This window comes from Perna viridis, chromosome 11 (genome assembly GCF_037379345.1).
Source record: "Perna viridis isolate PV_CMFRI_1.1 ecotype Kerala chromosome 11, ASM3737934v1, whole genome shotgun sequence".
Classification (NCBI taxonomy): Eukaryota; Metazoa; Mollusca; class Bivalvia; order Mytilida; family Mytilidae; genus Perna; species Perna viridis.
In genome coordinates this window covers 2,888,589-2,903,553 of record NC_142455.1, presented here as the reverse complement: position 1 = coordinate 2,903,553, position 14,965 = coordinate 2,888,589, and the positions used below count along the sequence as shown (strand labels likewise).

The following is a 14,965-nucleotide window of genomic DNA, read 5'->3' as shown; positions in this document are numbered from 1 at the left end:
ACCGGTGCACCTGGTCCATCCTCCCGGATTTTAGTGGAGTCCGAGTTGCTCATTTGCTTTTGTTACTTTGTATGTATGATTTTAGTTACTTTATGTTCTTTGTTGTGTATGTCTGTTTTCCATGTCTGATCTTTGTCCCTGGATTACATTATTTTGATTACCGCTATAACCTTGGTTCCCTTGATTACTCTTTTGGCGAAGCCAATAATCTTGCCTAATTTTTAAAAAGATTTGAATGACATATAGCAGAGCAAGTTGTTTTTAATATAATACTGATAACACTTTTTCATAACCTAATTTTCGTTCTACTTCGTAACCTCCAGTATCTATTGTTTATTTGTCACGACTTTCTCCTGATACTAAGTATTTCAGCGTCAATCTTTGTGAGGATCATGGACTTAATGGAACATGGAATAAAAGCCCTCACCATTTTGAAAGAAGAGATAATTCATTGCTGGAATTTTTAATCGACAACATATTTGTCCAGTGTTGTGGATGTGTTTTTCAACGAACGGTCGGCATTGCAATTGGAACAAATTGTGCTCCTATACTTGCTGACCTATTCCTTCACTCTTGTGAGGCTGACTTTATAGCTGATCTGATCCGCTATATAGATGACGTGTTATCTTTAAACAATCCTAATTTCAGGATTTTGATACATCCCAACGATACCAAAGAACTCATACGTTATGTCAGAGCTTGCCGAAACTACGCATACTTTTTGTATCGCGTGGAACTCTAACAAGTAGGCTTCTGGAACAGGGTTATGTTGCTACAAGATTGAATTCATCACTACAGAAATTTTATGGTCGTCATCATGAACTCGTGGATCGTTATGGTGTATCCATCTGCGCCATGAAAACGGGTCATTGTTTTCCTTTCCTCGTTTGTCTACCCCGGACTTAACTTTTTATGAGCAACTCGGCGGGTGTTTCTACAAAAGCAGAGGACACTTACTAACGGTGCACTTGGTCCATGCTCCCAGTTTTTAGTGGAGTCCGAGTTGGTCATTTGCTTTTGTTACTTTTTATGTATAATTTTAGTTACTTCATGTTCTGTGTTGTGTATGTCTGTTTTCCATGTCTGATCTTTGTCCCTGGATTACATTCTTTTGAATACCGCTATAACCTTGGTTCCCTTGATTACTCTTTCTTACATTCTATTGAAATAAAATCTGAACAAATCCAGTAATGCAGATATTAAGTAGAGAAATCATCCTAAAGTGAAATTATATTTTCAAATCGATGGGTTTTTGACATGCTTTTTTTTTTATCTTTCCCATTTTGTTTGATTCGGTTTAGTACTCACACTTAATACACTTACAAAGGGATCGTAAAATGTTGTATTATCAACTGGGTTAGGTATACCTATAGACAGAGGAACCATCAATATCCGGTTTGTAAAATCGGTAGCTGAACAATAGCTATGGCAGCTTCATTTTCGATAAATACAAAATGTAATGAGAACCTCACCAGCTAGCTTCGATAATTTAATACAAAGCGAATCTAGTATTTTCCGAGATATGAATGGTCAAAACAATGCACCCGAATGTGTACGAGAATGACGTATCCAGCTTTTCGATTAGGCACAAAACATTTTGGACCATGACAAGTCATAGGTTCGTACGAATGCCGGATTCTTCGGTCCATTGCGAATTCAGACCATTACACTTTGGAGAATGCATTAATTAAAACAATAAACATAACTGTCTACCTTAACAAATTCTACCATTTTGGAAGTTAATAAGAATAATGCATTATATCAGGCCTGGCAAAAAATATAAAAAGTGTTTTTTCTGTTTTTTATGTTTCTTCGGGAGCGTTTAAGAATTCACCCTCCTCATTATACACAGCTAAAGCTTTCGGATATTCAAGGTTGAATATCTGTAAACCGTAAAGACTCATTCAACCGTAACGTTAACACTTTACAAACGTATAGGGCTTGTAAGCCTGGTTTTAGTTTCCATTTCCTATCCGGTATTTCCTATGTAGAACGTGTTGAATCCCAAGACCGATCTGCACTTTGCAGTATACTTCCGGGATCTCGAAACTGCATTACAATGCAAAATCTTCTATTTTATGCTTTTCTTTATATTTGTATAATGTAGATGACAATATTTGTCATCGTTATTGATATTTGTATACGAAAAAAAAAAGGTTTTGCTATTAATATGGACAACGGTATGCCATAACATCAGTGTTGAATACCATACCATCAACCGTGTTAGCGGAGATGTTAAATTGAGCAAACAAACCTTCAAAGTTAAAATGTTAAATATAAAAGATAGGAGACAGAAGCGTCAACTACAATATACAGCAAGTTCATTTTATTTCATGGGATATAGTTAGTCCGTAATACAGAGATACTTCAATTATTTATCACTGATTTTTAAATTTCATACTTTTTAAAAAAAATCGTTATCGCTGCATTTTTGCTATTTATAAGGGTATACATGTTTTTCGATAATTCACTTTTTTTCCAAAATTAGAACATTCGCCTAATTCGACGAATTAACAACTTTCCACAAAAGATACGTCCTTAGGTACTTAAAGATGAATTTGACCTGGCTAAATCATATTAAAGGAAATACTTATTGTCACATTAGTCGTACTAGATTGTGCATTCAGAGATTTTTAAAAATAGTCTTCATGTCTGTCTCTTAGACGTGATTTACACTTGCAGTATATCGAACTTCAAGTTGAAAGATGTTAAGAATCTGCAACCTTTGCGATTGCAAGATAGGAACATCTCAGACACCTGACGTGACGATTTAATCGTTTTCTGACGAGGCTCCTTCGAATTTGTCTTTCGATAAAATGTTTCAAAATTAAAATGACTCACAGTTATAACTCACGACCAGGTATAAATATAGATTGCTTGAAAACTGTTAATGCATAAACAAACTGCATGAAATAATCAAACAACAAATAATTTCGCTAAAATTGACAATTTGAATGACTTTTCAAACACATATTTGTACGATTTGACCATTTACAAATTGTGCCATTTTAGTGGGGAAAGCACACGTGTTCTTTATTAATTCGTGCGTGAGATTAGGATTTTTTGCACAACTAATAATAGGAATCTTCCTATCTCTCTATTGTGAAAATATAAACAAATATACCTATAGTTCCTTCGTGTTAACTATCATAATTTGTTCGAAAAACATATTTAAAATAAAGTAATTGTCAACATGGGAGATCAGGGCAGTCATATTGCATGAGAATCTGCATGAACTACACTTCAAAACAGGAGATTACTTCGAGAGATATGTTGCTACAAGATTGTAGCCATGACTACAAGTCTTATAAAATAAAGTGTAAACTGTTATTATTCTGACTTTGCAGAATTAGTAAATGCATTTTATCTCATTTTTCTGTTTAACTACAAATGATCATAATGAACACACACAAATCATCATTTATAATCCAGCTCCGACATTTTGTTTTACATGACATCTGACAGGGAAATCAATGAAACCAAGATTCATAGTGGAAATCAAAAGAATGCATTAAAAATATAAATACTAGACATTGATTATAGACAAACACAGCAAAGAACATGACATAACCTAAAACACGTACCAAGAAACGAAAGTAAATGACCGAATGGGAAAATCAGAACTAACTACCTGCGTTTAGATTATCTGCAAACGAGTTGACCTTTGTAACTCTCTTTCAGTTATGCAATCTTCCATACACTGTAAATATGCACAGCTTGAGCACTCAGGTCTACATTTAGATAGTCACGTTGTATATTTCAACTTTTTATACAACAATACAGTATTTTTACCTAAGAAACAATAAAAATAAAATACAATATTCATTTGTTCAAATTCTGCTTGACATGGTTACTCCAAATTGAATATAGCTCTGGGGTGAGACTTGATAAAAATGATAATCAATTTACAGTGTTCAAAAAAGCAGACATTAGCACCAACATTTAATTGGAAATCAATGTAATACAGGGATCACAACTAGACAGGGAATACAAACACACACAGAAAAACACATGAAATAATTAAAACAATATGCAGAAATATGACATTTACCAAAAATTCAACTTTTAAAGCAGCGAATATCTCACTAAACGATGCAAGGTGTGGAAAGTGACGACAAAAAACAATCCATTGCACTTTCTTTTAAATTATTAACATTTGAATTGATGATGGTGCCTTTTTTCCAAACCACGTGACAAATTTGGTTACAAGATCATTGTTGACCTGTTATTGGCGCTAGGAAGATTAATCGATGCCATATGTAAAGTGGATGGCTCAGACAAATAACTTTCACTGTGGAATATTAAGGTTGATGTTTATTACCGCCTTAAATCTACAGAGAGAAAGAGAGAGAGAGAGAGAGAGGGGGCAGTGAGAGAAAGGACATTATGAGTTATTATCTTCTCATTTGGCCCCTGGCGTATGTGTTATAGACAGATTTTTGAGATCGACAAGGCCTTGATTGAATACTTTAATTATGAAAATCTATTTTCAGATCATCAATTTAGTTTATGTTGAAACCATAGGTCTAACAACATTTTTACACTTAAGCAATATCATGTAAAACTTCCGATATGACGTAACTAAACAAACCTTGTTTATATATCGTAGAAACCAAGAGTTTGTTCGATAAGGTTGGTTACAGAAACCTAGCATATGATATTGATTCAAAGTTGTGTATTATAAGAACATCTCTGTTTAATAGTGAACATTCTTTTTGTGTTATTGTGTTATAAGAAATAAACAAATAAAGAAGTTTTAAATCTAAGGCTATACAGATAACTTAATTAAATTGTGTAAGAAGGTAGATCTCGGGAAAGGAATATGAATCTTGAAATCACTGATATGTACATGTGTGTATCATATTGAAAGCCTTTCATCCTTCCCTTTTAGACAGAATGAAATAAATTCAAATTTGATGGTTACGTGAGATTGGTGTAAAATGGTTAATATATACGTACCAATGATTTGTCCCTTATCCTTGCTATACCTCCTTCAAACGAGAGCTTCATAATTATCTTTATTTACTATACCACTATTGAACCTGTCTTATTTGAATACAAACAAGACCGAATTTGTTGTGTTTTAAAATGAACAAGGTAGCCACTCATCTGAACCATATTTATAGCAGATCTTATTTATCATATTTCTCAACATTTGCAATATTACAAATGTCAAAATACCCCAAACACCGAGGCTACATTCCTTGCATTGAACATGGTAGAATCTCTCGCCGATAGATTAGGCTTCATATTTTGATAATTGGAGTTTTGAGTAGTACATTAATACAATTATATTTTGGACTGATATTTTCCTACATATGGTCTGATCCCGAATAATATCACAAATTATCTACCCTTTTTATGAAACTTTGAAGTATTCCAAATTTGAAAATACGCAAAACACCGAGGCTTTATTCCTTGCATTACATATGGTAGTACCTCCCGGTAATGGATTTGGCGTCCTCTTTCAATAGATTTGGTTATGAGTAATTCTTGCATACAACTAATATTTTGATTATGATCTTCCTACATAATACAATTATATTTTGGATTGATATCTTCCTACATATTTGAATAGTTTGCTGCTGTTGACAGATTACTTCTTGAAACATGTGTACAACGTGTCTATTTACAATATATATAATCGGTATTTTTGTATTCCTACCTCCGTATTCCATATTGAATAGTTTGATTATGTTAAATATTTTTTTGTTTTTTATTTTCTTAAAAAAGAAATAAATCATATCAAGGCGCCCTATCTATTTTTGATAAAAAAACTGGTATCAACTTTTTAGTCCTGTTCATCGAGAATTTACATATGCAATATTTTTTGGATCCTATTAGCTTAATTGTTTCGAGACAGTAAATGAAACTGGTAATATAAACCCTCTCGTACTCAGATTGTAAATTAAATGAAAAGTACCAATTCGTCTATGAATCGGGCAAAATGCGGTGTGATACACGAAGGAAAAAAATTGAATTTTCATCGCATTAACAAAGTATTTAAAACTTATAATTCGAAGAAATAACCATAAAAGTGTTTGTAAAATTTGCCTTTTAAAGATATTAATGGGTCAAATTTAGTTGAAGTGCACTACCGAAAACTGGCGTGGAAATTTTCCCGTAATTTTCCATTATATCAACAGTAAAAAAGATCTACATCAGTGATGCTGCAGGATAAACTTGAATAGATTTTCAGTTTTTTTTCTAGATGCATTGAATATATTTGAGGCAACAAAGGCCAAATTCAGAATTCTGATGTGCCTCCCATTGCCTGATTCTTGCAGAGAATGGTACATAATCATGATTTAGACGAATCATATTGTTCTTTTGTTTTGATTATTGTTGTTTTTCTTTAAGATTGTTTTCATTTTTCGGTTTGTTATTTATACTTTGGTTCCAATCTAACAGTTTTTTCTATATTTTCCCTGTCAACAAATAAAGCACTCTTATACAGCAGATTAAAGTTGGTTTTTTATCAAACCTCAATTTCTAATAAGCTTAAAGTTAAGAACATGACACCCTATATAGTATCATGACCTTAACCTCAAAATCGCTAAAAAATTGAGTCTGAAAAAGGCAGGACAGCATGAGTGTCCTAATAACCGCTGCTCCAGGGTATTTGACACCTTGTCTTCTAATTCATACGCCTCGACTGGAGTTGCATAAATTAAACAGCGGTATACACAAGGCTATTAGCGAAGGATATAATGCCCATAGATAGGGTTATTTATTCCAAAGCTTCCCCGTTTCACTATAATCAGGTTGAAAGAAATCAGATGTCAAATTCAAATATAACATATATAGCAATACATTTCAAGTATAAAAACGATACAGAGGTAGGGACACACACGACAAAGAACATGAAACAACCAAATTAACACATGAAAGTAAACAAACATAAATGATCATGTTGGAAACGTACTCTCTATCCTGTAGGTTATCTGCCAAAAGATTTCACTTTTATAATCTTTATTTTCAATTATGGAATTCAATTTGTGTTTCAAATATGCATGTCACAAGTTGAACAATCAGGTCTACATTTACATGGTCATGTTGCATTGTATGGCGGGAAATTTTAGCGAAGTTCTAATTTTCGCTATATTCGCATGGTTCGATATAAAGTGAAAGCGTTTTAAATCTAGTATAGGTCATAATGAAAACTTTAGTGTAACAATACCATGGTTTTGCATTTTCAAAACGCTTTTTATTTTGAGTTTTTTCCTATACTTTTAAATTAAAATGTTCTTTAAATACAATGTACGCATGTCATGTCCAATACTCGGGGTACCCGAATATGCATACGCAGGTCAGGCTGAAAAATGATATTTTCGATTACATGTTTTTTTTTTGTAAATTAATTTTATTTCCTGTGAATACTTCAGTATGTAAGCCCTATGTTGATTTTGATTAATTGCTTTGTGATATTTATGATCAAATTCTTAAATTTTAAACATAATTGTTAATGGTGTATGTTTTATGGTGATTCACCAGAACCAATTGTGTCCATTTCAGATATTTGTGATCTGCTACACTTCGAAATGATAATAAGTTTAAAGTGCATGATAACGCCTTAATGTCGAACATATTTTGACACGTGTCGTGGAATTGCAGTATTGTTGATAGATTATTAGCAGATTATACTCATTTGAAATATGGCGGTGCAGCTGGCGGAGGAAGACATGCTTACTGTTCGGAGCCCATGATGTCACTCATGCTTTTTGTTGTGGGTGTTCTTATTGTTATTGTTTTAGTCTTGTGTACATTCTCTATGCATTTATTGAAATTACATTTGATACATACCAGTTGTTGAGACATGATGGCTACATGTACATGCAAACATGGTATGGAAAAAAGTCATGACCTGGAAGCGATTGTCCTCACTTTGTTTAATTTGACTATTTGCATCATCAGTATCAAGGAATTAAAGAAAGATTTTCTATATCATTCTGGACAATTGAGTTAAAATTTCCTTGAAATGCACTGACAATGAGCATTTCAAGAGCAGATAACTCTGTCGAAAACCTCATTTTTCTTAAGATTCTATTTAAAATTTCTGAGCAACTCCACTGATGCAGACATCAAATAATGGTCTTTTCAAATAGAGAAGAAAGCATCCTGAATGATATTTTATTGTTAAATCGGTGGGGTTTTGACATGCATGTTTCTGTTTTTTCTACTTCATATTTTGTCTAATTCTTACAAATACTTACACTTAATATCATCCGGTACAAAGACATACATTCAACCGAGATAAAGTGATGATGTATATGTCTTCCATTTGAAGTCTTGAATTCAATGTTTTTTCAACAATTGTAACCATATACTTCAACATATTTATCACTATAAAGCATTGTTAAAATAGTCTTCGAATAAAATATATTTATCAAATTATCAAACATATGACAGCTTCATTCAGAAAAAAATAAATTTCAAAGCAGCGAAAGAATATCCTACTGATCGTTGTAAGTTGGAAGTCAAAACGTCAAAAGGGACGACAAAAATACAATCAATTGCAGTCATTCAGATTATCTACATATCTAGTTGATCTTTGTGTCTTTTTTTTTCGAACCACATGACAAAATTTGGTAACAAGAACGATATTGACCTTTTTATGACGCAAGAAAGATAAAACGGCCCATTATAAAAAAATTGGATGGCTCAGGACTTTTCACTTTTGCTGCGAAATCGAAATAGTAAGGTAAGAGTGAACATTTTAGGTTTGATTTTGAGAGAAACGTAGTGACTAAGACAATCAATGATTTGTATTTTAACGCAACTGTAATGAATGAGAAAATTCCTTTGAACTTTACTCCAGACATGTCCATTAAAATAGTTTTTTACTCTTTGGCACTGGAGTTTGTGTAATGGAAAAATTGTGATTGTGGATAATTGTATACTAATAAGTAGTCAGATGATCTAAAATCACGATGTTATTACACATAATACACGATAATCAGCCGATCGATTTTCGTTTCAGCCTGTATGCACGTCTTGAAACAAACTGTTTAAGATACAAATGATCAAGATAATTTGCGTTTAAACAATAGATCTGCCGGCATTCCAATACTAAAAAGCCCGTCATAAAATATTCACGTAACAAAACGAAAACTTTGCTTATACCGTAGATACAAAAGGGTTCGTATGATACTGTTTGGTACAATTACATTTTGCATATGTTGATAAATGATTTACTTGATAGCAGTTACATCTTTGTATTATATTGAGTTCTTAATAAACAGTGTTTTTTTTTTCAATTGTCGATGGATTTCGACAATGAGGTAACTTAAGTCTCTATTTGTTAAATTGTTAAATATAAGTTCTATACATACCGTTTTTACCATACGTACAGCAGCTTCATAATTTTCTTCATTCATTCTACAAATATTGAACCAGGTGACGGTGGGTTCAGAGTAGAAGAACAAAGTTATGGCATATGAAAATGAACAAAACGGTCCACACCTCTTCATTACGATGGGAATTGTTTGTCCAAGCTGGTTAAAATGTTTGTAGTTTTTATTTGAAACTTAATTAATACAAAAGACAATTACTCTCTAATATATATTTTCAATCAGAATTTTGAATTCTGTGATTGACGCATTGATATAAAAGTTGTGACGTTTTGGCGGGAGAAGGAAGAGAGGAGAGTGAATTTATTTCAGTGTGAATTATCGAAAGAGTAATCAAGGGAACCAAGGTTATAGCGGTTATCAAAAGAATGTAATCCAGGGACAAAGACCAGACATGGAAAACAGACATACACAACAAAGAACATACGGTGCACCTGGTCCATGCTCCGAGTTTTTAGTGGAGACGAGTTGCTCATTTGCTTTTGTTACTTTGTATGTATGGTTTTAGTTACTTTATGGTATATGTTGTGTATGGCTGTTTTTCATGTCTGGTCTTTGTCCCTGGATTACATTCTTTTGATTACCGTTATAACCTTGGTTTCCTTGATTATTCTTTCTAAACATGTACAGATTTAAATGTTGAAATGACTATCATTACGTACAATGATAGCATATGTAGACCGAAAATGCATAATTTGTTATGTGGGGGTTTCCACATCACCTTGAACATTTATTTGATTAGCTGTGTGTGTAAAGTGATGGAGAGAATAATTCATAAACATGTCCTCAATCACTTATTTGAAAATAAATTTTTGTACGAATACCAAAGTGGGTTCCTCCCTGGATACTCAACAGCGCACCAATTATTAGAGTTTTATAACTCTGTTCTTGATGGATTAGAAAAACAAACAAACAAGCGGTTTCGTTGTTTGTGACTTCTCAAAAGCGTTTGATAGAGTGTGGCATACAGGTTTACTGCATAAATTGAAATCATACGGCATAACTGGTGATCTTTTAAAATAGTTTAAAAGTTAACTTGAAAACAGTGAACACAGATTTTTAATAAGAAATACAATGTCCCCCGTTTGCGGTATCTCAGCTGGAGTTCCATAAGGGTCTGTGCTAGGTCCTCTATTATTTATCATTTTATAAACGATTTATCTGAAAAGCTATTTCATTGGCAAAACGTTTTGCAGATGATACATCATTTGGAGTTTCTGGACCCGATCTTGTACATATTAAATCTATCATAGATCATGATCTTGCTTAACTAGTCGACTGCTCTAAAAAGTGGTTGATGTCCTTTAATCCGGGAAAGACGGAAGTCTTAATGATCTCGAATATGAGTATACCTCATATTAACATTAACTGCAATAATCAAGCAATTCCAATTGTTGACTCTCATTACCACTTAGGTGTATCATTTAGTGAAAATGGCAAATGGAATACTTACATTGATAACATCATTAAAAGTGCAATGAAACATATCAACGTGATGCGAAAGCTTAAATATAAAATTTGTAGGAATACTTTAGAAATTTTTTATCTAGTTTACGAAAGTGGGACAACTGTGGTGTAGTTCATTCGAATAAGTTAGAAAATGAACAACTTGAAGCTGCCAGAATTGTAACTGGATTACCTATTTTTACCAAGATAGATCTAATCTACCGCGGAACCGGATGGGAAACATTAAAATTTAGACGCGAGAGAAGAAAACTCCAAATGATGTATACAATTAACAACCAAATTGCACCTCAATTTCTGTATAATTTACTTCCTCAAACAATTCAAAGTACTACTAACTATACCTTAAGAAATGGTTCAGATGTAATAATTCTGTAGACTTTCTATAACAGCAGAATCATTTATTCCCTCTTCCATAAGACATTGGAATAAACCTGATCAATCAACAAGAGATTTGGATTCGTAATCAAAATTCAAAAGCGAACTAAAACGTACAGTAAAAACCAATATCCCCAAACACTATGATTTTGGACCCAGACGACTTAATATTAATCTTACACAAATGAAAGGCGGAGCATCATTTCTTAATTATGATCTTCATGGAGTAAACATTGTTGATAATCCAACTTGCAGATGTGTATTCAAAGTAGAAACTCAATACCACTATTTTTTCCAATGTCGTTTATACAGTCTCTTGAGGCAGAAATTAATGAATGATCTTACGTGGTCACCGAGATTTGCCAATTAATCTAGAACTATTTTTATATGGACATGAGGATCTATCCAACCAATAAAACGTATTATTACTGAAGTCTATTTTTGAATAAATAAAAAACTCAAAGAGATTCCTTGTTGCTTAAGTATCTATTACTTCCGTTGAACAGGCACAACATGACACAAAAGCACACGTCTCCTTTTATTTATCTTTCGTCTTCCATATTTAAACTTTTAAAGCATTTTTCTCATTTCTTCATCTGTTTTATACGAGTAATATAAAAAAATTGTATAAGCATGCTCATAAGATTATTGTATATTTCTTTAACGAGAAAAGACTTCATATGTAAGATGCACTTGTGTCTATTCCTTTTTGTACGTTATTCGACGTAAAATATGTTCAAACTAAACCTTGACCATTAGCAGTGCCTGAAAGTTATATCGACCGGTACTTAAAACTATCGAAACGAATTGTCACTCTTTTTTTGTAGATAAAATTGAATTTGACTTTTTGTCAAACCTAAATTTTAAAAGGCTGACAATTAAGAACTAAAGGAAAACTAATGTCTTCCTCTCACATTGTTCCTAAACCATCATATCGACTTCGTATCGATGAAAAATGAAAGGCTTGAAATTGAACTCTGTAACATAGAGAAGACAAGTAAATATCATCACAGATCCGCTATGTAGATGTGGTACTAACATGGAAGATGTTGACCACTACTTCTTTCATTGTTCTTCATAGATATTCAAAAGACAAACTTTGTTTGATAATATAAGCTGGCTCTGATGTACTTATCCACTGATTGCAAACATTTTACTATCTGGAAGCCCTGAATTAACATATGAAGAAAACACTTGTATTTTTCAGCAGGTTTTTCAGTATATAAAAGTGTCAAACAGATTTCTTGTTATGTGATTTGTAATTCAAGCCGATATTTTTTTGTGTTTTTGCTGTGTTATAGATCGTCACCACCACAATCCTTCCCCAAACTGTTTTTCTCTCCAGTTGAATTGCATTTAAACACATTATAGTAATGTATATTTCATATATTGTTAAAGCATGCTCTTTTATTCTATATGTATTCTATATGTGTATATTGTATTTAGGAAAGGACCAAATAAGTATGATTTATTTTGTCCAATCCATTTTGTTGTTTGCTAATAAAGTATGTTTAAACTAGAGAAGACGACATTGGTTTTCCCACAAAATACAGATAACGCTAAGCAGCTTACGCAAAAGTCACTAGGACAAAAACATGTTACTTATAGAGAGTTTAGTTTCTTCGTTCCAAATTTTGTCCGATCGTCACAATAATCGGATCGACTGTCCAATTCTAATATATCAAACAACCTTTGACAAATGCTTTTATTGTCCGTCCGTGCGTCCCAAATCAAATATCTAATCAAAAACAACTATACAACCGCAAAGGGAAAATTGATGAAACTTTAAATTCTAAATCACATGGTGTTTTTATTCATGTGCTATATCTTTTCGGGTATAATATTAAGTTTCAGGGGAGAGGAGCGGAGGATTAGCACTAGTGAATTCTACCCACTGTACTCTCAAAATTGAAATAAAATTATTTTTCAGAAAATATGAAGTTAGCACTTGTAATCCTTGCAGTCTTGCCTTTGTGCTTTGCAGTACCAGTGCAGAAGCGAGTATTCTTAGGTAAAGTCGAAATTTGGAGATGTAAAGCACATTCTCTTTATTTTGCATTTAATTAGCATTCAATAATGGCATCGCATAACGTTGTAACATAAGACAGTGAGTGTTAAGTCTTGAATAAAACAAAGTAAATTATGTTTTGGTATGTGGTATTTTCATTGGTTCTACAAGTTAAAATATTAATATGAATAACTCAACACTGCTGACTACGATTTAGGTTCTGAATTGTTTTGTCTACGGATGAAACCTGGCTTGTATCTTTGGAACTGATTATTTAATGGTGGTAAATAGCAATGGGGATGTCTTTCATTACTTCCGTTCGTCCGTACTTCATTCCTTATGTTACACTGAGGGGTAACCATTTCTTATCCGTTTTTCCTTCTACACCACTGAATGAAATTAAATAATACATTTACAGAATTGATAATATAGCAAACATTGATTCCATTGATTCAGTGGACGTTTACATGATATTGATTTTGAGTGTTTGATCCAAATTTGAAGGTAAAAATGTTCATGGTATCAATTAGAGGAGTAAAGGCATCAATTTAATGTTCACAGATGATATTAGCTAAATTTGTACTTTGAAATCTGAAATATGAACCTTTTCTTCAGATACCTTCCTTCATCAAGCAAACTTCAAAGCTTTTGTTGATCAGATGTTTGCAACACTCGGTGGTGACGCCACAGAAGCAGCTTGTGAACAGGAATGTCACGTCCTAATCAAAGCAGATCATCTTCTTCAGTTTAGCTGTCCACTTGTCTGTAAGAGGTAAGTACCAATTATAAGTCAGAGATTTACGAATTTCGAAAAGTATTTAATTTGATGCTATATCACGTATAAAAGGAACCTTTTATGAAGTAGCAGGAAAAAAATCCAAAATGTCGAAACAGACGGACAGCGCAGACAATCAGATACATCTAAAGCATATCGAATAAAAAAAAAAAACAAAAAAGAAGCGGTTAAACATTTAAAATACGGTAACGTAAAAACTGCATAGTTAAATAAGGGCATCAACAAAAACCAAAAGCACTTGCAATGTGAACTTCCCCAAACACATCAGAGTGACGTCAAGTGCCTCATACGGGTAAGCAAGTTAGTCTATTCTTCCTTAGACACTATCATTTTCTTATACAACTGTATTCCAAAACGTCTTTTCATCAAAATTGCTCTACTGTAATTTTGCCACTGGCTAAAATAGATATCAATAATAAAGATCGGTCGACGACAGAGGGTGCGAGAGGATGGCTTCACTTTAATGTTAAATAATTTTCTATATCATACAAAACAAATGGAGTAAAAATCCATTTTTTTCGTTAACCATTAATAACATCAAGCTAAACAGTAATGTATTTCTTATTTCTTTTTCAGCATGCAGTCACTGTTTGTAAGATTTGGTCACATAACAACAACGGCCTCTGCATAAGGAAAAAAGTGCTTCACAAATGATATGTAAATAAAAAAAAAACAGTTTAATGTCGATTTCCCCCCTTATTCAATCGATGTTTTTTCTATCCGTCACCGTACCTTGTATTAAAGGTTTTGTTAAGAAATGAAACAAATAAAAGCGTTTAAATTTAAATAATCATAACACGCAATTTTAATCTCAAATATTAATACACTGAGAGAATTGTGACATGTGTAAATGTTTTGTAAAGAAATTTGAAAACATATGCTCGTCATATAATTGTGTTGCTGGATAAAAACCGAAGCATAAGCAGTGATTTTCATGTTAATGGCCAACAAGAAAAATGTATGAAATAA

The 14,965-nt window shown here is 32.8% G+C and overlaps 1 protein-coding gene across 1 annotated transcript; it reads left to right on the top strand.

The window, feature by feature from the left end:
• The first annotated feature begins 8,578 nt into the window (after nucleotides 1-8,578).
• LOC148602328 (uncharacterized) lies at nucleotides 8,579-14,683 on the top strand. Its single transcript, XM_088551712.1, has 4 exons — nucleotides 8,579-8,701; nucleotides 13,123-13,203; nucleotides 13,816-13,972; nucleotides 14,573-14,683. The coding sequence occupies exons 2-4, from the start codon at nucleotides 13,128-13,130 to the stop codon at nucleotides 14,625-14,627; spliced, it is 288 nt and encodes a 95-aa protein (XP_088407838.1). The 5' UTR covers nucleotides 8,579-8,701; nucleotides 13,123-13,127; the 3' UTR covers nucleotides 14,628-14,683.
• The last annotated feature ends 282 nt before the right edge of the window (nucleotides 14,684-14,965 follow it).

Excerpts from the sequence above, each read along its gene's own strand:
- LOC148602328 (XM_088551712.1), top strand. The coding sequence starts at position 13,128 with ATGAAGTTAGCACTTGTAATCCTTGCAGTCTTGCCTTTGTGCTTTGCA. Across the intron at positions 13,204-13,815 it reads GCAGAAGCGAGTATTCTTAG|ATACCTTCCTTCATCAAGCA; the intron begins GTAAAGTCGAAA and ends CCTTTTCTTCAG. Across the intron at positions 13,973-14,572 it reads TGTCCACTTGTCTGTAAGAG|CATGCAGTCACTGTTTGTAA; the intron begins GTAAGTACCAAT and ends TTTCTTTTTCAG.